General features: G+C 44.3%; 1 protein-coding gene across 1 annotated transcript in view; it reads left to right on the plus strand.

Annotated features, from left to right (window-relative positions):
• The first annotated feature begins 508 nt into the window (after positions 1 to 508).
• Positions 509 to 14,647, plus strand: part of LOC115585697 (uncharacterized) — a 510,933-nt gene continuing 496,794 nt past the window's right edge. Inside the window, exons 1-10 of the mRNA XM_030424272.1 lie at positions 509 to 2,636; positions 4,465 to 4,684; positions 4,957 to 5,075; positions 8,647 to 8,884; positions 9,202 to 9,299; positions 9,526 to 9,667; positions 10,655 to 10,727; positions 11,567 to 11,664; positions 13,293 to 13,468; positions 14,351 to 14,570. Coding sequence (XP_030280132.1) covers positions 2,493 to 2,636; positions 4,465 to 4,684; positions 4,957 to 5,075; positions 8,647 to 8,884; positions 9,202 to 9,299; positions 9,526 to 9,667; positions 10,655 to 10,727; positions 11,567 to 11,664; positions 13,293 to 13,468; positions 14,351 to 14,570 — 1,528 coding nt within the window. The 5' untranslated portion in view covers positions 509 to 2,492. The remainder of the gene's footprint in view (positions 2,637 to 4,464; positions 4,685 to 4,956; positions 5,076 to 8,646; positions 8,885 to 9,201; positions 9,300 to 9,525; positions 9,668 to 10,654; positions 10,728 to 11,566; positions 11,665 to 13,292; positions 13,469 to 14,350; positions 14,571 to 14,647) is intronic.

Raw genomic sequence — 14,647 nt, forward strand, 5'->3', positions numbered from 1 at the left:
TTGTGTTCAGTAGCTCTGAAGTGGTTGAATCAGTTTAGAGAAATAACGTTCCTCATGCTTCATAAAGGCAGCATGGTGATGATGATCACCTGAATGCAGTGGCGGTCCTAGCTTTCATGACGCCCTAGGCGAACCTCACAATCAAAAGAACTTATATAATAGGATGAAATATAAATAAAATAGTGAGTCAAATTTCTAAATTGCACAAATCCTTCATCACACGAGTATAATAATTTCCCCATACTTTGTACAAGAAACACAAAATGAATACCAGCCAACTTCTAGATATATTTTCCCCACTAACCAGTGACTTCCTGAAGTATTGATGGTGGCAACTTCTTCCGTCACTGTCGTTTCTAGGAAATTCAAAGTCAGATGTTACCTGACTTGGTCCCCTGGAAACCAGTTGTGTCTGGATTCCCAGGGTCAGAACTGAAGGCCAGTTAGCAGGTCAGTGCACAGAGGCTCATCCTCAAGACACGATTCTGCTCCAGGCGTTTCCAAGATGGCTCCTCATCCGCTAGTGGCAGAGGGTGCTCCAAAATATTTAAAAAGTCCCCTGCATTCACATTAAAATACAACATAAATGATCAATGCAGGAATAGTACAATTAAATAAACCTGTTTTTAAGCATAATGGATCCAACTTTTAGAATAGGAAACAAATGAATAGAAAACCAAAACACAACCTCCTTGGTTGATGGCTTATTATATACATGACACTCAAAATGACTCAGAAAGCTACATCATGAAATATCTGTGCAATATACGTCTTTTGATTTAGCTTACAGAATTGATAATTCACTTTACTGAGCAGCACAGGACCTAACGTGATGTTTAACAAACAATATGTGAGCTAGTCATGTTGTGTTACATACACATTATTAGGGTGAAAATAATTAGATATAATGTTTGCTAGTCAGTTGGACTGAAAACGGATGCTGTCATCATCTACTATTATAGCCAGCAGTGTAGCAAGAGGCTAACAAACATACAAGTTAGCGTAACTTATACTAATTAACGTCATTTCATCTCATTACATGCATGGTCACACTTATAAAGAGTATTGTACATGGCTACATACCTTTTATCTTTTGCTCGTTTCTCCTCTTCTCATCTTTTTTTGTTTTTTTCCTGAACTGGGCACCTGATGACTGTGTCCTCCTCTTATCTGTTTGTTTATTTGACACTCGGGAATCAACACGTGACCCCTCCCAACACCGTCAACCAAGAGTTCAGACTAAACCAATTCACCTCGTTTTGTAATATATTTAATTATTTAATCAAACCCCCAAAAACATGTGTGAAACTATGGGCTTTTATTCACAATATTATTATGACTGAAATGTCCTTCATGTGGAAGGAATTCATGATGTGATTGACTTTATCCTACTAACTGCATTAGTTGTGCACTATTAGATGAATCCCCCGCTCCCCCGCCCCAGTAGGTGAGCCTGTCTCTGACTCTGTGTGAGACTCTCAGCAGCAGCAGACACACCTTGATAAAACAGGGGGCGGCCAGCCTGCTCCCCACACAGCGTCATGACATCACTGACTTGACTGTAAATTAGCAATACAAAAATCGGAGGACATGAATGCAAACAAAAATAATATATATATAATTTTTATTTGATTTTTTTTTGCGGGTGCTCATGTTGCCCCTCCACGAATGGAAGGCAGCAGAGAGGAAGAAGGGCTGACCTGGGAGCTGTGCTCAGCAGGTGTGATGTCTGAATGTTTACATCTCTGCTTCATTCAGCTCAGATGTTCTTATTTCCCTGACTTGATGTGGTCGTGCTCCCCTCAACATGTTTCCAACATCAACACGTGTCAGAACATGTTTCTGAACAAAGGCTACTGATTCTTGACTCAACAGTCTATTCAACACAGTGTAAACAGTAAGAGACTGAGGAGCCTGATAGGCAAATAAGCGTTCACATAACGACTTTGCATGAAGCCGAAGGTGACGAAGCTGATAGTTAATGAATAACGAGGGATTTTAAAAGCTGCACGCCTGCAGTCACAGTCACAGACAGAGAGAGACAGGGAAGAGACGAGGATGGAAAAAGTTTTCCTGAGCATCATCGCTGCATCAGGCAAGTCATATCTATAATTTCTCATCTCCTAATATTATTTAATGTGGTGTTCTTCTGACAGAACTCTGAGAACGTTCCCTTGATTGATGTACAGTCCAACTCAATGAAAAATCATGCTTTTGTCATTGTAACGTTTCAGCTGTAGGTGTCAAAGCAGACGAGTCATGCAAGAAAATGTCTTTCTTCTGGTGACTAATTAAGCCTGATTAGTCTTCTTTAATATGCATAAAGATAAAGAAAAGCTCTGAACAAACAGCTCAAAGTTTTACATACGATCTGAGCCGGAACTAGAAGGTCATTAAGTCATGTTTGGTCCAAATGTAACCAGTGTGCATGTCTGTCACTACAGGGCTTTGTGCCGTCTCATCACAGGTCCGTCGTCAGTACCATTTTGTTTATGACCATGAAGAACATGACTGAAGCTCAGAAGTACTGCAGAGAAAACTACACTGACCTGGCAACTATAGACAACATGGAGGACATGAAGATCCTGATCAACATGGCAGATAAAAGCAGAATGGTGGACTCTGAATACGGCCAGGTGAGTTCACTTCACTCTCTCTTGTTCCGAAGGCATTTTTGTCTTGAAGTGTGATAGATGGTTTTCAAGTTCTGCCTTTACAGTGATAGAAACTAAGTCAAATTAACTGTTTCATTTGAAAAACAGTTTCAGGCCCAAAGAGGTCAAAATGTTTAATAATTCATAAACAACATATTAGAAAAAAAGGTCCACAAAACTCAAAAGAGATTTTTGAATCAGAACTTTTCTTCTTCCCGCTCTAATGAATCATCTGACGACTCCTCAGATTTATCCGGTGGTACCCCTCGGTTGGGAACCACTGGACTAAAGTAGCTAACTGTATAAAAACTAGCTTCACCTGGAGCAGCTCCAACACTAACATGCTGCTCTGACACTGAAGCTAACCTGATGGGCCAGAACCATCAGGACAGGAGCTAGAACGAAGCTGACCCGACTTGGACCAAGAGCTTTTCCTCTCCCCAGCCTTCTTCTGGCTGATGTCCGCTCACAGGAGAATAAAGTGGATGAGGTGAAACTCAGACTCACTCAGAGACTGCTGTTACCACATCTAGACAGAGACCTGATTAACCCCTAACATCCCGGATCAGGCTATGGTACTGGATGGGCGGACCTTGTTCAGAGCCGACAGGCCACAGGACTCCAGTAAGAGGAGAGGACGAGGGCTCTGAGTCGACATAAATAATGTCTGGTGCTCAAACGCAGCTGAAGAAGATCGACAGTGTTCACTAGATGTTAATCTAATGCAGAGATGTCGACCATATTCTCTGCTCAGAGAGTTCTGTCCACAGAGAAAGCTGCCGTTCGGTCCGCTGACAAGGAAGCAAACATCACTGCCAGAACAAGACTGAGAGCTGGCAGCGAGGAGGCAAAGAGGAGACATCAGCAGAGACTGGAGAGGGACCTCAACACCAACAGCTCTAAAGATTTGTGGCAGCAGGTTCAAAATGTCACAGGCTACAAAAGCAGGAGCTCCTTATCATGCTAGAGGAGCTGAACACAAGTTCTGCTCACGTTGACCTCCTCAGCAAAGACTCAGCTGTGAAATCTTCTCCGGCTCCAGGAGACGGGCCACTGACAGAAACCACAACACACTCCCAGACATCAGGAGAACTCTGTTGTGAGAAATGTGGACGACACCACTGTGACACGAGGGTTCGTCGGCGGTGACTGTACTAGTCTTTACGAATGAGAGACAGCAGGATGGATACGGACCGCTTCTGGAGCAGCGCTTTAATGTTTCCCACGGACAGCCTCACGACAACCATCCAACACTTCCTCTCTCACACCCACACAGAAGCATCCAATGAGCAGCCAGCAGAACCAGAGAGGCAGATTCAACAGGTCACCGTTACTGCCTGCATGTATGCAAATGCTAATATTCTAACATGTAGATAACCGTGTAAACACAGACATGTAAATGGTTTCCTGTGCACACACTGCAAACACATTCCAAGCAAATGACCTCAAACCCATGAAATGACTTGACTTCTGAACTTTACACCTTCGGCCGCAGTAGAAACAACGTTGAGAGTTCACATCAGTAGACAATCAACAACCAGAGCGCTTCACAGAGACGATCTACTGCTCAACGTCAAGAAAACCAACGAGGTCATTGTTGATTTCAGAAAGAAGGAGGCAAAGACACACACAGCTGTCCACATGAGTGGAGCTGGGCCGAGCAGCTGAACAGTTACCATCACTGAGAACCTCGTCATAGTCATCACACATCATTTACTCAACATTTCCTTGAGCAGCTGAAAGCTAGTGCAGGCTCTAATGCTTTATATGACATTTGAGGCTAATGAAACTCTTCACACTTTTCTTTCAGTTTGCCTGGATCGGGCTGTATGATGACCTGGACAACTGGAGGTGGTCACTGTCAGACACCAGGATCTACAAAGACGGGGAGACGGAGTTCAGAAGATGGTCGCCTAAAGAACCCAACAACCAGCACAGTGGGGAACACTGCGCAGAGATGTATGATAACGGATTATGGAACGATGTCGGATGTGACAAACATTTTAAGGCGGTCTGCATGGATGTCAGAGGTGAGGATGTGAAGGAGTGAAGTTTCAAATGTACCAGTTTGGTGTTTGACCTCTCTGCCTCTTTGTCTTCAGTTCCATGAATGTCATTTAAAGCAGCTCAGTGTGAAGTCTGCCTTCACTTCATTGTAACTTAGATTTTTATAAATACTTTATTTTACTGACGTTCTTTCTTACATCTCTGGGGGTTCATAGTGCCGTGGATACTGCCACAGACACAGCGTGGTCGGATAACTGAAGGTCACAGTTTTGTCCTTCTGAATGTCTGTTTTCAGGGCCGAATGTGACGTTTGTCCCCACCAAAGAAAACATGACCTGGACTGAGGCCCAGAGCTACTGCAGACAGCACCACACAGATCTGGCCCGTGTGACAAACACGGCAGAGAACCAGAAGGTAACGGACGAATGGAGCGACCAACACTGCAACAATAAAAAATTAATAGAGAAATGTAGGCGTTAATTAATGTTTCTGTTATTAAATCTGCTCCTGTGTGTAGTTAGCTTTGCAGTTAAAGCTCGGGTCTGTAATGTTGTTCAGAAACACATTTTGTTATACTGGGTGAAATGATCCTGTTATCCTGACAGTAGTCAATACATTATGTATTCAGAAAAAGGAACGAAAATAATCGGACCTCTGTGGCAGCTGCAGGACTGAAAAAGCTGACCAATCCGTGCCGTCCGGCCCGGACAGCACAGATTGGTCAGATGCACGGATGTCTCGTTCTGTCCCTCCCTCCTCCGCGCGTGCACACGTTACGTTTAACTGATGCCGGAAATATTCAGCACACTCCTCTGCAGAAATACGGAGTTGCAGGAGAAGACGTTCATTTGGTTACAATGGCAGAGAAAATGCAGCCAGCGTTACTTGTCACAGCTCACCCCACTAAAAAGGCAAGGAAAAGAAAGGCTGAGGCAGAAAAGGCTGCGACGAAAAAGGCTCTGGATAAAGAAAGAAGTCGGGCCGAGTCAACATCGGTGCAGCGTTTGAGCGGTGGAGACAACTGGGGCATGTGAAGGGCTTGAAAAGTGATGCAGAGGTTGCTCTCTTCCTGTTGGACAGGTAATTATTCGTTTTGTTTCAGGGGTTTTGTTATTTTCATGAAACATGTGAGGTTTGCCAACTTGGCTACGGTTGTAGCTCGTATTAGCCAAATGCTAATACAAGCTAACTTAGAGGAAGTGCCACTTTCAAATCTTGCTAGCTCTCTTGCTAGCTCTCCAGGATTGTAGACCCTAGCTTTAATTCACACATTTATCAACTTTTCCATTTTATTTACTTAATTGCTCAGTTTTAAATGTGTTATTGTATTATTGTCTTCATTCTTTCCTCTTTGTGTTTTAGCCTGTGTTTTGTGACGTGCCTGTTGGTGGTCATGCTCACTGGGGGTCTCTAGAAGATGAAGCCTCAGTTCAGTTTGTGTCTGTTGTTTTTAATAACCTGCCCGGCACTCAGGCGGGTCTCATGGCAGCTACGGTGGCTTGAATAATTCTGATGTCGGGCTGAATTCGATGACGTAACTGTTCACACATGAGAGGAGTTGTGTTGGGGGGGCGAGGCCTCACTGACCACGGTACAACATTTATCCACTGACCTGTATGTTGTAGAGAAAATAACTCTGAGGTTGACAGTTTCCTGAATGACAGCTTTAATTGTTGCTCAGCTAACATTAGTTAGCAGTAGCTCAGTTAGCCGTTCAGCTCCTCTCAGGTGTCTCTGCTCGGACTCGGAGCGCCGGGCTCTGTGGGGTTTTTCCACTGTCACTCTGGGCGTTGCTGAGTCGATCCAAGCAGCGTTGATTTGCATTACCAGTTTAACCACGCCTAGTCGGGCCGTAGTGTGCCGCCACACCTCCAAGCGGGCTGCGCCGACCCGTGACAACCCTCCATCTCCCTTCAAACAGGCCTGTGAGAGACTAAACTCAGAGAAAGGCTTTTTTTTAGTTTGTTGTGTTTTTCTCAGTGGTTTTGTAGCTCGTAACTAAATCTTTGTGTGTTTGCCTCTTCCTGCTCTGTGTCCACACCGAAGCCGGGAGACAGAGGAGGTGTGTGTTTCCCTCCTAGACCAAAGTTGTTTGTGCTCGACTCGTTCACTTTCACCAGCAGTAATAAAGCTGCTCATGGGAGACTTATGCTCCATCTTGAGAGGCTGCAGCTTTATTTACCCACAACTGAGGCCTTCACTGCACACTGAAGTGGCTGCTGCTACCTGCCCTCTCTTCCTGCTGCTCCACTCTGTACGAGCTCACACCCTTCCCTCTCTCTTTTTCGTTTCACAGGAAAAGAAACAAGTCTTCCACTGAACTAGTGGAGCTATTTTTAGAGTCTATATTTCCATAGCACTGTTAGGAGGAAGAGCTGGATATGCAAATCCCTCCCACGCCGGGCTGACTGTGCCAAAATGAAAAAAACACAACATTTTGTTTACACCTCTTTTACAGGAGCTTTGGACTGACAGGTCAATAACAGGCAGCAATAAATAAACACATTTTGTTGAAGTTCATATCAACGATCGATTCTGAAATTGTCATTTCAAAGACGGCTGGCTGTTTAGTCGCCTGATAACGGAAGAAATTAAGGATTGAGAGCTGCTGTTTGTTCTCCCCTCAGGGAACAACACAACTGAACACGCGGCTAATCAGCTAATGGTAGCTAAAGTTGCAGGTAGACGTAGTTAGCGGTCTCCACAAAATATGATTCAGATCATATCAGAATTCTGTACATCAGCCCGGTGAGCCTCAGACTGTCCCACTGGTCCTGCCCTGCTGTGCTGTGTATGGCTTTGAATGACAGCCAGCTCATATATATAACAAGGCAGAAATACATGAAGACATGCAAAAAGAAAACACAGACATAAACCAGTAGAGCGCATACCTCCTCCGAGGCTGGACAGTTACTGTTATCACATCAAATTGTGCTCACTCATAGATACCAGCCCACAAAATGCTCCCGATTCATTCATTATTCTCTGAGAAATATAATGAATTCAAAGATGAATTAAAGTTAATGGGGTCTTTTCTGAGCTGAGACCCCTCCTCCATCTGTCAAGGTTGAGGTTATAATTAAAGTCAGGTTAGGGGGAGACCTAGGAGGTCAAGATGCGGATGGCGGGGGAGAAGGCTGAGACCCTCAGGAGGCCGATGGCGAAGACGAAGGCTGGGACCCTCAGGAGGCCGACGGCGAAGACGAAGGCTGGGACCCTCAGGAGGCCGACGGCGAAGACGAAGGCTGAGACCCTCAGGAGTCCGACGGCAAAGGCGAAGGCTGAGACCCTCAGGAGGCCGACGGCGAAGACGAAGGCTGAGACCCTCAGGAGTCCGACTGCGAAGACGAAGGCTGAGACCCTCAGGAGGGCGAAGACGAAGGCTGAGACGCTCTGGAGGCCAAAGAAGAAGGCTGAGACCCTCAGGAGTCCGACGGCGAAGACGAAGGCTGGGACCCTCAGGAGGCCGACGGCGAAGACGAAGGCTGGGACGCTCTGGAGGCCGAAGACGAAGGCTGAGACCCTCAGGAGTCCGACGGCGAAGACGAAGGCTGGGACCCTCAGGAGTCCGACGGCGAAGACGAAGGCTGGGACCCTCAGGAGTCCGACAGCGAAGACGAAGGCTGGGACCCTCAGGAGTCCAACTGCGAAGACGAAGGCTGGGACCCTCACGATGGCGAGGACGAAGGCTGAGACGCTCTGGAGGCCGACGTCGAAGTCCGGGCTGGGACCCTCTGGATTGCGAGGACAAAGGCTGAGACGCTCTGGAGGCCAACGTCGAAGACGAAGGCTGAGACCCTCTGGAAAAATGTAAAAAGGAAAATTAGTGTGAATACGAAAGGAATCAACGACAAAAGCAAATGTCAGATTTGATACAGTAATTAATGCCTACAGTTACTTTTGATATTATTTTTGGTGCATTCAATGTCATAATTTATTTCTTGAGCCATTTTTTAAATCATTTCTTTGTTTTTGATTGTGGCAGTGCCTGTCATCCATAAAGGAGTTGGCACCCGAAGGAAAACACTTCTGGATCGGCCTCTTCAGAGACTCCTGGAAGTGGTCGGATGGGAGTAACTCCTCATTTCGGTTCTGGAGACAAACACCAAGGGAACCTAACAACAGACATGGGAAGGAGATCTGTGTGGCGGCAAACTTTAACAACGCTGGAGAATGGGAGGACTGGAACTGTCACCTGAAGAGAGCGTTCATCTGCTACAGTGGTAAGTTTTCATTCAAGCTGTATTTAAATGACAATTTTCAACATACAGCAGAAAAACTGCTCAAAGCATCAAATGAAGTGAAAATGAACATCAATAAATCCAGAGTTGTGAATAGAAAATGCATTTCAACGTCCATAATGTTGATAATGTTCATGGAAGCGTTTGAAGAAGCAGCAGATGGTAGTTTGTGCTGTTGGAGTGCTGGCATCGTCCATTAAGACGGGTCCATGCTAAGCTAAACTAAGCTCTAAAAACTCAAAAAAAACGACCACATGTTAAAGAATGACAATAGTTTCCTTTTGTTTTCTTTTTTAAAGTTTCTGTTTCAAAGCAAGTGGTGAAAGTGAGGCTGCTGAAGAAGAGCTCCTCTCTGGATCTGGATGACCCTGCTGTGATGGAGGACATCTTGAAGCAGGTGAATTTGTCTGATTTCATACATTAGATAAACAAAACAACCAGGTGATTCAGCCGACCGTTGAGAACGATGTAAGAGTGCCGCGTACGTGTCATCGTTATTGTTAAAAAAAAAACTAAGGACACAAAAAATCTGATCGTTAAATCAATAACATGGGATGCAGGGTGCTGCTAGCAGGGTGTAACTCGATGAAAGCTTTTTGGACAGTGAATGTTTTGTATCTCAGCTGAAACAGAGGTTGGAGGACCAGGGGGTCAGTGAAGGCATCAGACTGAGCTGGAGGAAGCAGGCAGATGGAAAGGTCTTCCACGAGGAGGAGGAGATGAAGAAGAAGAAGAAGAAGGCCCGTCCAGAAGAGGACGAACTTTAATGTGGAATTACTGCGTCTGATTACATGAAAGGTTCTTTTTTTTGCTTCATCCTTGAAAAAAAAAAGTTTTGACTTCCTTTAGTTCCCATGATCATCGTAGATTCTTTTGTTTTTCTGCTACAGATTGAAGAATCGTTGTCTTTCAAACGATTGTGATTGCATACGTGAGGCTGTAAATAAGCAGCAGTGCTTTGAGCTAAATGCTACTGTCAACCTGCTAACACAGTCACACAGGCAATGATTTACAGGCTCGTGTTCACCATGTGCACAACTGGATTCTTCACCATGGCGACCGCAGCTGAGGCTGATGGGTATTGTAGTTTTTACAGTGTTTCCCCTAGGTTTTTTTGTTGGCGGGGGGGTATCCGTGGGATGGGAAGGGGGGGGGGGGGGGGGGGGGGGGGGGCTCGTCCTGCTGAAAATGTTTTACATTGAATCGAAAAAAATGTACATTCAGCGACTCCTCAAACCTAAAGGTAATGAATAGAACAATTTAATTAAACACAACAGAACAACATTAATATATATATATATATATATATATATATATATATATATATAATAAGCTATTTAAAAATTTTGCCATCAATACAAGGCCAGCTGACTTGCTATCTTGCAAGGATCATACCAGCTGGCTTACATAACATAATAACAGCTGTTTAAAGTTTTGTTCCGATTAATTCGGCGCTACCCAAGCCAGCCATAGTAAGTAACGCACTTCTGGTCATTTTCACAAAATAAAACACCCGTCGTCCTTTAATTATAAAGAAAACCATAAGGATAGAATTTGCGCTTTTATTTTATAAACAGGAAGCGAACCTCCCCTCGCTATGGCTAACTTGAAACCGCCGTAACTCTGTTTTAAATTCCGCTATAGCGTCGGTAACATCAGGTTTTAAAGCTTTTTCATGTGAGAAAGTAGCCGTTTAGTTCCCCGTTGTGCCGCCAGTTTATCCAAATAACGCTTGTTTGCTCATTTGCTCAGACGTGGTGGTAGAAGTCCAGACCAGCCGCACCTGTAGCGGAGCGGCGGAGCAGCCCAGCCCGGGTCTGCTGAGGTGATCTGCGGTCAAAACTTCACCGTCATACCGGTAGATTTTCAAGTTTTTCAAGGGGGGTTGGGGCCCGCGATGGCCGCCCCGCTAACAGAATGGTAGGGGAAACACTGGCTTAGCAGTAGTGTCATTTCACACTGCCACCTTGAATCATAATTTGGGATTCAGCTAATTTTGAACTGCCCGTGGGAGGAACGAACATGTAAGGTTCCGGTCCTGATTGGAGCTCCCGGCCTGTCTGCGCTACCCAACCAGCCCAGAGACACAGGGGGACAGCCACGGACTACCAGGGCCGCGAAAATCTTATTTTCCAACTGTATGTTCAGTGGTTGTCTGATGTTAACGGGTTTTGCTTGTCTTTTTCTTGTGGTTGGTTTGTAAAACAAAAAGCAAGCGGTGGAGATGACGCAGGTGGACGGTGGGACATAGTTGCCCAGGAAACACTCAGACCACTTGATCTGTGTCCGCGGGCTCATGAGGTAGAGCGAACAGGCCGGGTGCTGGAGCAATGGCAGGACAGCCTGGTGGCAGCCCTCCCTGCAGCTTACAGGACAAAACTTACCTCAAAACTGAGTGTTTTGAAGCAGCATAAAAATAAAAATCTTGTTTAGGGTCACCAAATTCCTCCAACCAGACTTCCAGGTGGGTCACAAACATGTTTCGTGACAAAAACAGCTGAGGCTTTTTTTTTTCTTCTTGTTTTTCCCATGTTTCTTTTCATGTTTACCATTAAACAAATCATTTCCTGAAAAAATACCTGTGGAATAGGTGTGCTCTTTTCATGAAATGCAAATGGTTGTTCACATGACGTCAAATGATTCTGCGGTGCTGTGAGCTGTTTAAGCTATTTCAACAGATGCGAGTCTGACAGCTCACATCAGAGTGAACAGAGAGCCGGTGAGGATGGACGTCGTTCTTCTCCTCGTCTTGGCTGCATCAGGCAAGTAGACTTCATTAGACATGGTTGGATTAAGACCTACAGCACAGAGACCTGTAAGGTGTAAACGCTCTGCCACCTTCACCTGGAAAAACAAGTGCATTGGAATATTTGGTAAAAATGTGACGTGAAGAAGTTTTAATCAGATAAATGGACTTCAGGTTTCTGCAGTAAAAGTTCCCCTGACTGTTTGTAAAAGCAGCACATCACTGTTGGAGCTGCTCCAGGTGGACACACTCTGAACTACTTTATATAGTGAGATAGTTTAGTGCAGTCTGAGGGGTCAAGTATGTATTCATGTAGAAAAGTGGGAGGTTAATTAGAGTTTTCATGGACGGCCAAATGAGGCTGTGTTTGAAGGTGGGACATCAGGGATATAATTGTCCGTTTTTTAAATATTTTTGATTTTACCATTATATTTCACTGTAAAAACTATTTACCTTGCCTTGTTTGGTGTCATTATTTTTAGCACAACCTCACTGTACAGTTATTATTTCATTTTGACATACTGTATTAACACAATGGGCCTAAAATCACAAAAAACATAAAATCCGAGTAGGAAAAAGTCAGATTTTTTACTGTGAAAACCACAAATATGTTTAACAAACCATTTTTATTACTTATAATGCAAATATAAATTGTTGTTTGCTGGAATTGTGCGTGAGTTTTTAAAATGTATAAAGTTATATGTAACTATTTGCATTTAATGCAGCCAATGCCTCAGGCTCAGGCATGAAGATCTGCCCTGCCTGCTCCACATTCAGCCGTTTCCTCATTGTTTTGACTCACAACACAAAAAAACGACTACACTAAACACTAAACACACGACTACACCAAACACTGCCATTTTTACTGTTTCTTCCTGCACCAGACACAAAGCAAACGTGACGGCAATGTTTGCACAAAAGCGTGGTGGACATTATTTACCCTAAGTCCGGTTTTGGACGTGCTGTTGCGTCCGGTCCGTCGACTCGGGAGGTGGTGGGCCGTGTGGGTGGGCTAGCGGCTAGCAGCTAGCTACACACGAACATCCACAGATTCCAATTCCACTTTGTTTTCCTTGCGTCTCCGGATCTCCTCAGACCCGAACAGACTCGGTCCGGACTTGTGCAGTCTCATTAATCCACAACAGTCAGTTTAGATGCACAGAACGGAACGGAACTGCCAGCAAAATCTCGGTCCAGCTCGCGCCGCTGCAGGTATAACGCCACTTGTTTCTTAAGGTGTGTCGTGGAGTCGCGCTCTGCAGTGATTGGCTCTGGTACGCACGTGGCTGTGGTTGACAATGCTAGTGGACTTCGTGAAGCATTTATGAAATAATTTATTAACGGTATCATTTCAGTCCAAACAAATGCGACGTTGCACACCCTTAAACCAAGCAGCAGCCATGTTGAAAGTCTCAGGTCAGTCTGATCCTGATCCGCAGAGATATTTGAGGCAAACACACACACACAGAGATTCCTTGCTTTTATAGAGAGATGAGGTATTGTTGTATTCTGTTTTATAGGTTTATCATGCTTTTAATGTAAAATGTTGATGTAAAAAACAATTAAATGTAATTTAAGTGTTCATCTGAACACAGAAATGTGATGTTTCTACAGCCTCACGTTGTTGTTCTGTTGTCACTACAGGGCTGAGTGCCGTCTCATCACAGGTCCGTCGTCAGTACCATTTTGTTTATGACCGGAAGAACATGACTGAAGCTCAGAAGTACTGCAGAGAAAAATACACTGACCTGGCAACTATAGACAACATGGAGGACATGAAGATCCTGAACGACACAGTAGATAGAAGCAAAGCATTCGATGTGAGTTCACTGATGTCTTTCTTTAATCTCAAAGCCATTTTCAACAATCATGTAAATGACACGCAGGTTGAAAGTTTTGCACTTCCACATTGGTGTAAAGTCAGTAGATACATTTGAAGTAACATTTTGAGGTTCTGTACTTGTACTTGAGTATTTCCATTTAATGCCACTCTGTACTTCTACTCCACTACTTCTCAGAAGGACATTGTAAGCAGCACTTTAATCTTGTGTCTGATGAAGGTGCAGCTTGAATTTAAACTTCTCCTACCTCTACCTCGAGAAAATGTCTCATATTTATGTATTTATAATATGAGATGTACTCATAGACTAAATGTCTACATGTCTATATATGGATACAACGCTCATTCCAAACAAGTTGGGACAGGGCAACAAAAGACTGACAGTTGTTGTGTTGGAAGCTTCCACAGGTGAACAGGTTCATCAGTAACAGGTGATAGTATCATCATCAGGTATGAAAGAGGCGTCCTCGAAAGGCTCAGTCGTTCACAAGCAAGGACGGGGCGAGGTCGTCAAACACATGATTGTGTAAATGATTTTACTACATGAGCTCAGGAACAGCAGAACTGAAGTCAGCTCTTTGTAAATGTTTGTGTTGTGTCTTTATTCTACACAGCGTCCCAACTCTTTTAGAATCGGGCTGTAAAGTATTTTAATATAAAATTCCCTGGTTGTGTTTCACCAGACTGAGTGTCCCTGTTGAGCTGCAGTGGATGGAAACAAAAGGAGTGAATGTTGTGTTAGAAAGCCTGTTGATTTGTGTCACTCAGACTGCTGAAGCCTCAGATTCACTTTTGAGTGTATGTTGTGTTGCTGTGTAATAAATGTGAGGCTAAAGAACAAAAATTAAAATGTTGCTTTCAGTTATTCTGGATCGGGCTGTATGATGACGTGAACAGCTGGAGGTGGTCACTGTCAGACACCAGCTTCTACAGAGACGGGGAGACCGAGTTCAGACTGTGGCAGGATGGAGAACCAGACAATCGTAACAGTAGAGAGCACTGCACAGCGATGATTGATGATGGACGATGGCACGATGTTGATCGTAAATATGCTTTTAGGTCGGTCTGCATGGATGTCAGAGGTGAGAATATTACGTAGTGAAGTGATTTGTAGTGTTTTTTTCTTTCTGCTGGTGACCTCTAACACAAAGCTCTGTCT

The sequence above is a fragment of the Sparus aurata genome, chromosome 7 (assembly GCF_900880675.1).
Source record: "Sparus aurata chromosome 7, fSpaAur1.1, whole genome shotgun sequence".
Classification (NCBI taxonomy): Eukaryota; Metazoa; Chordata; class Actinopteri; order Spariformes; family Sparidae; genus Sparus; species Sparus aurata.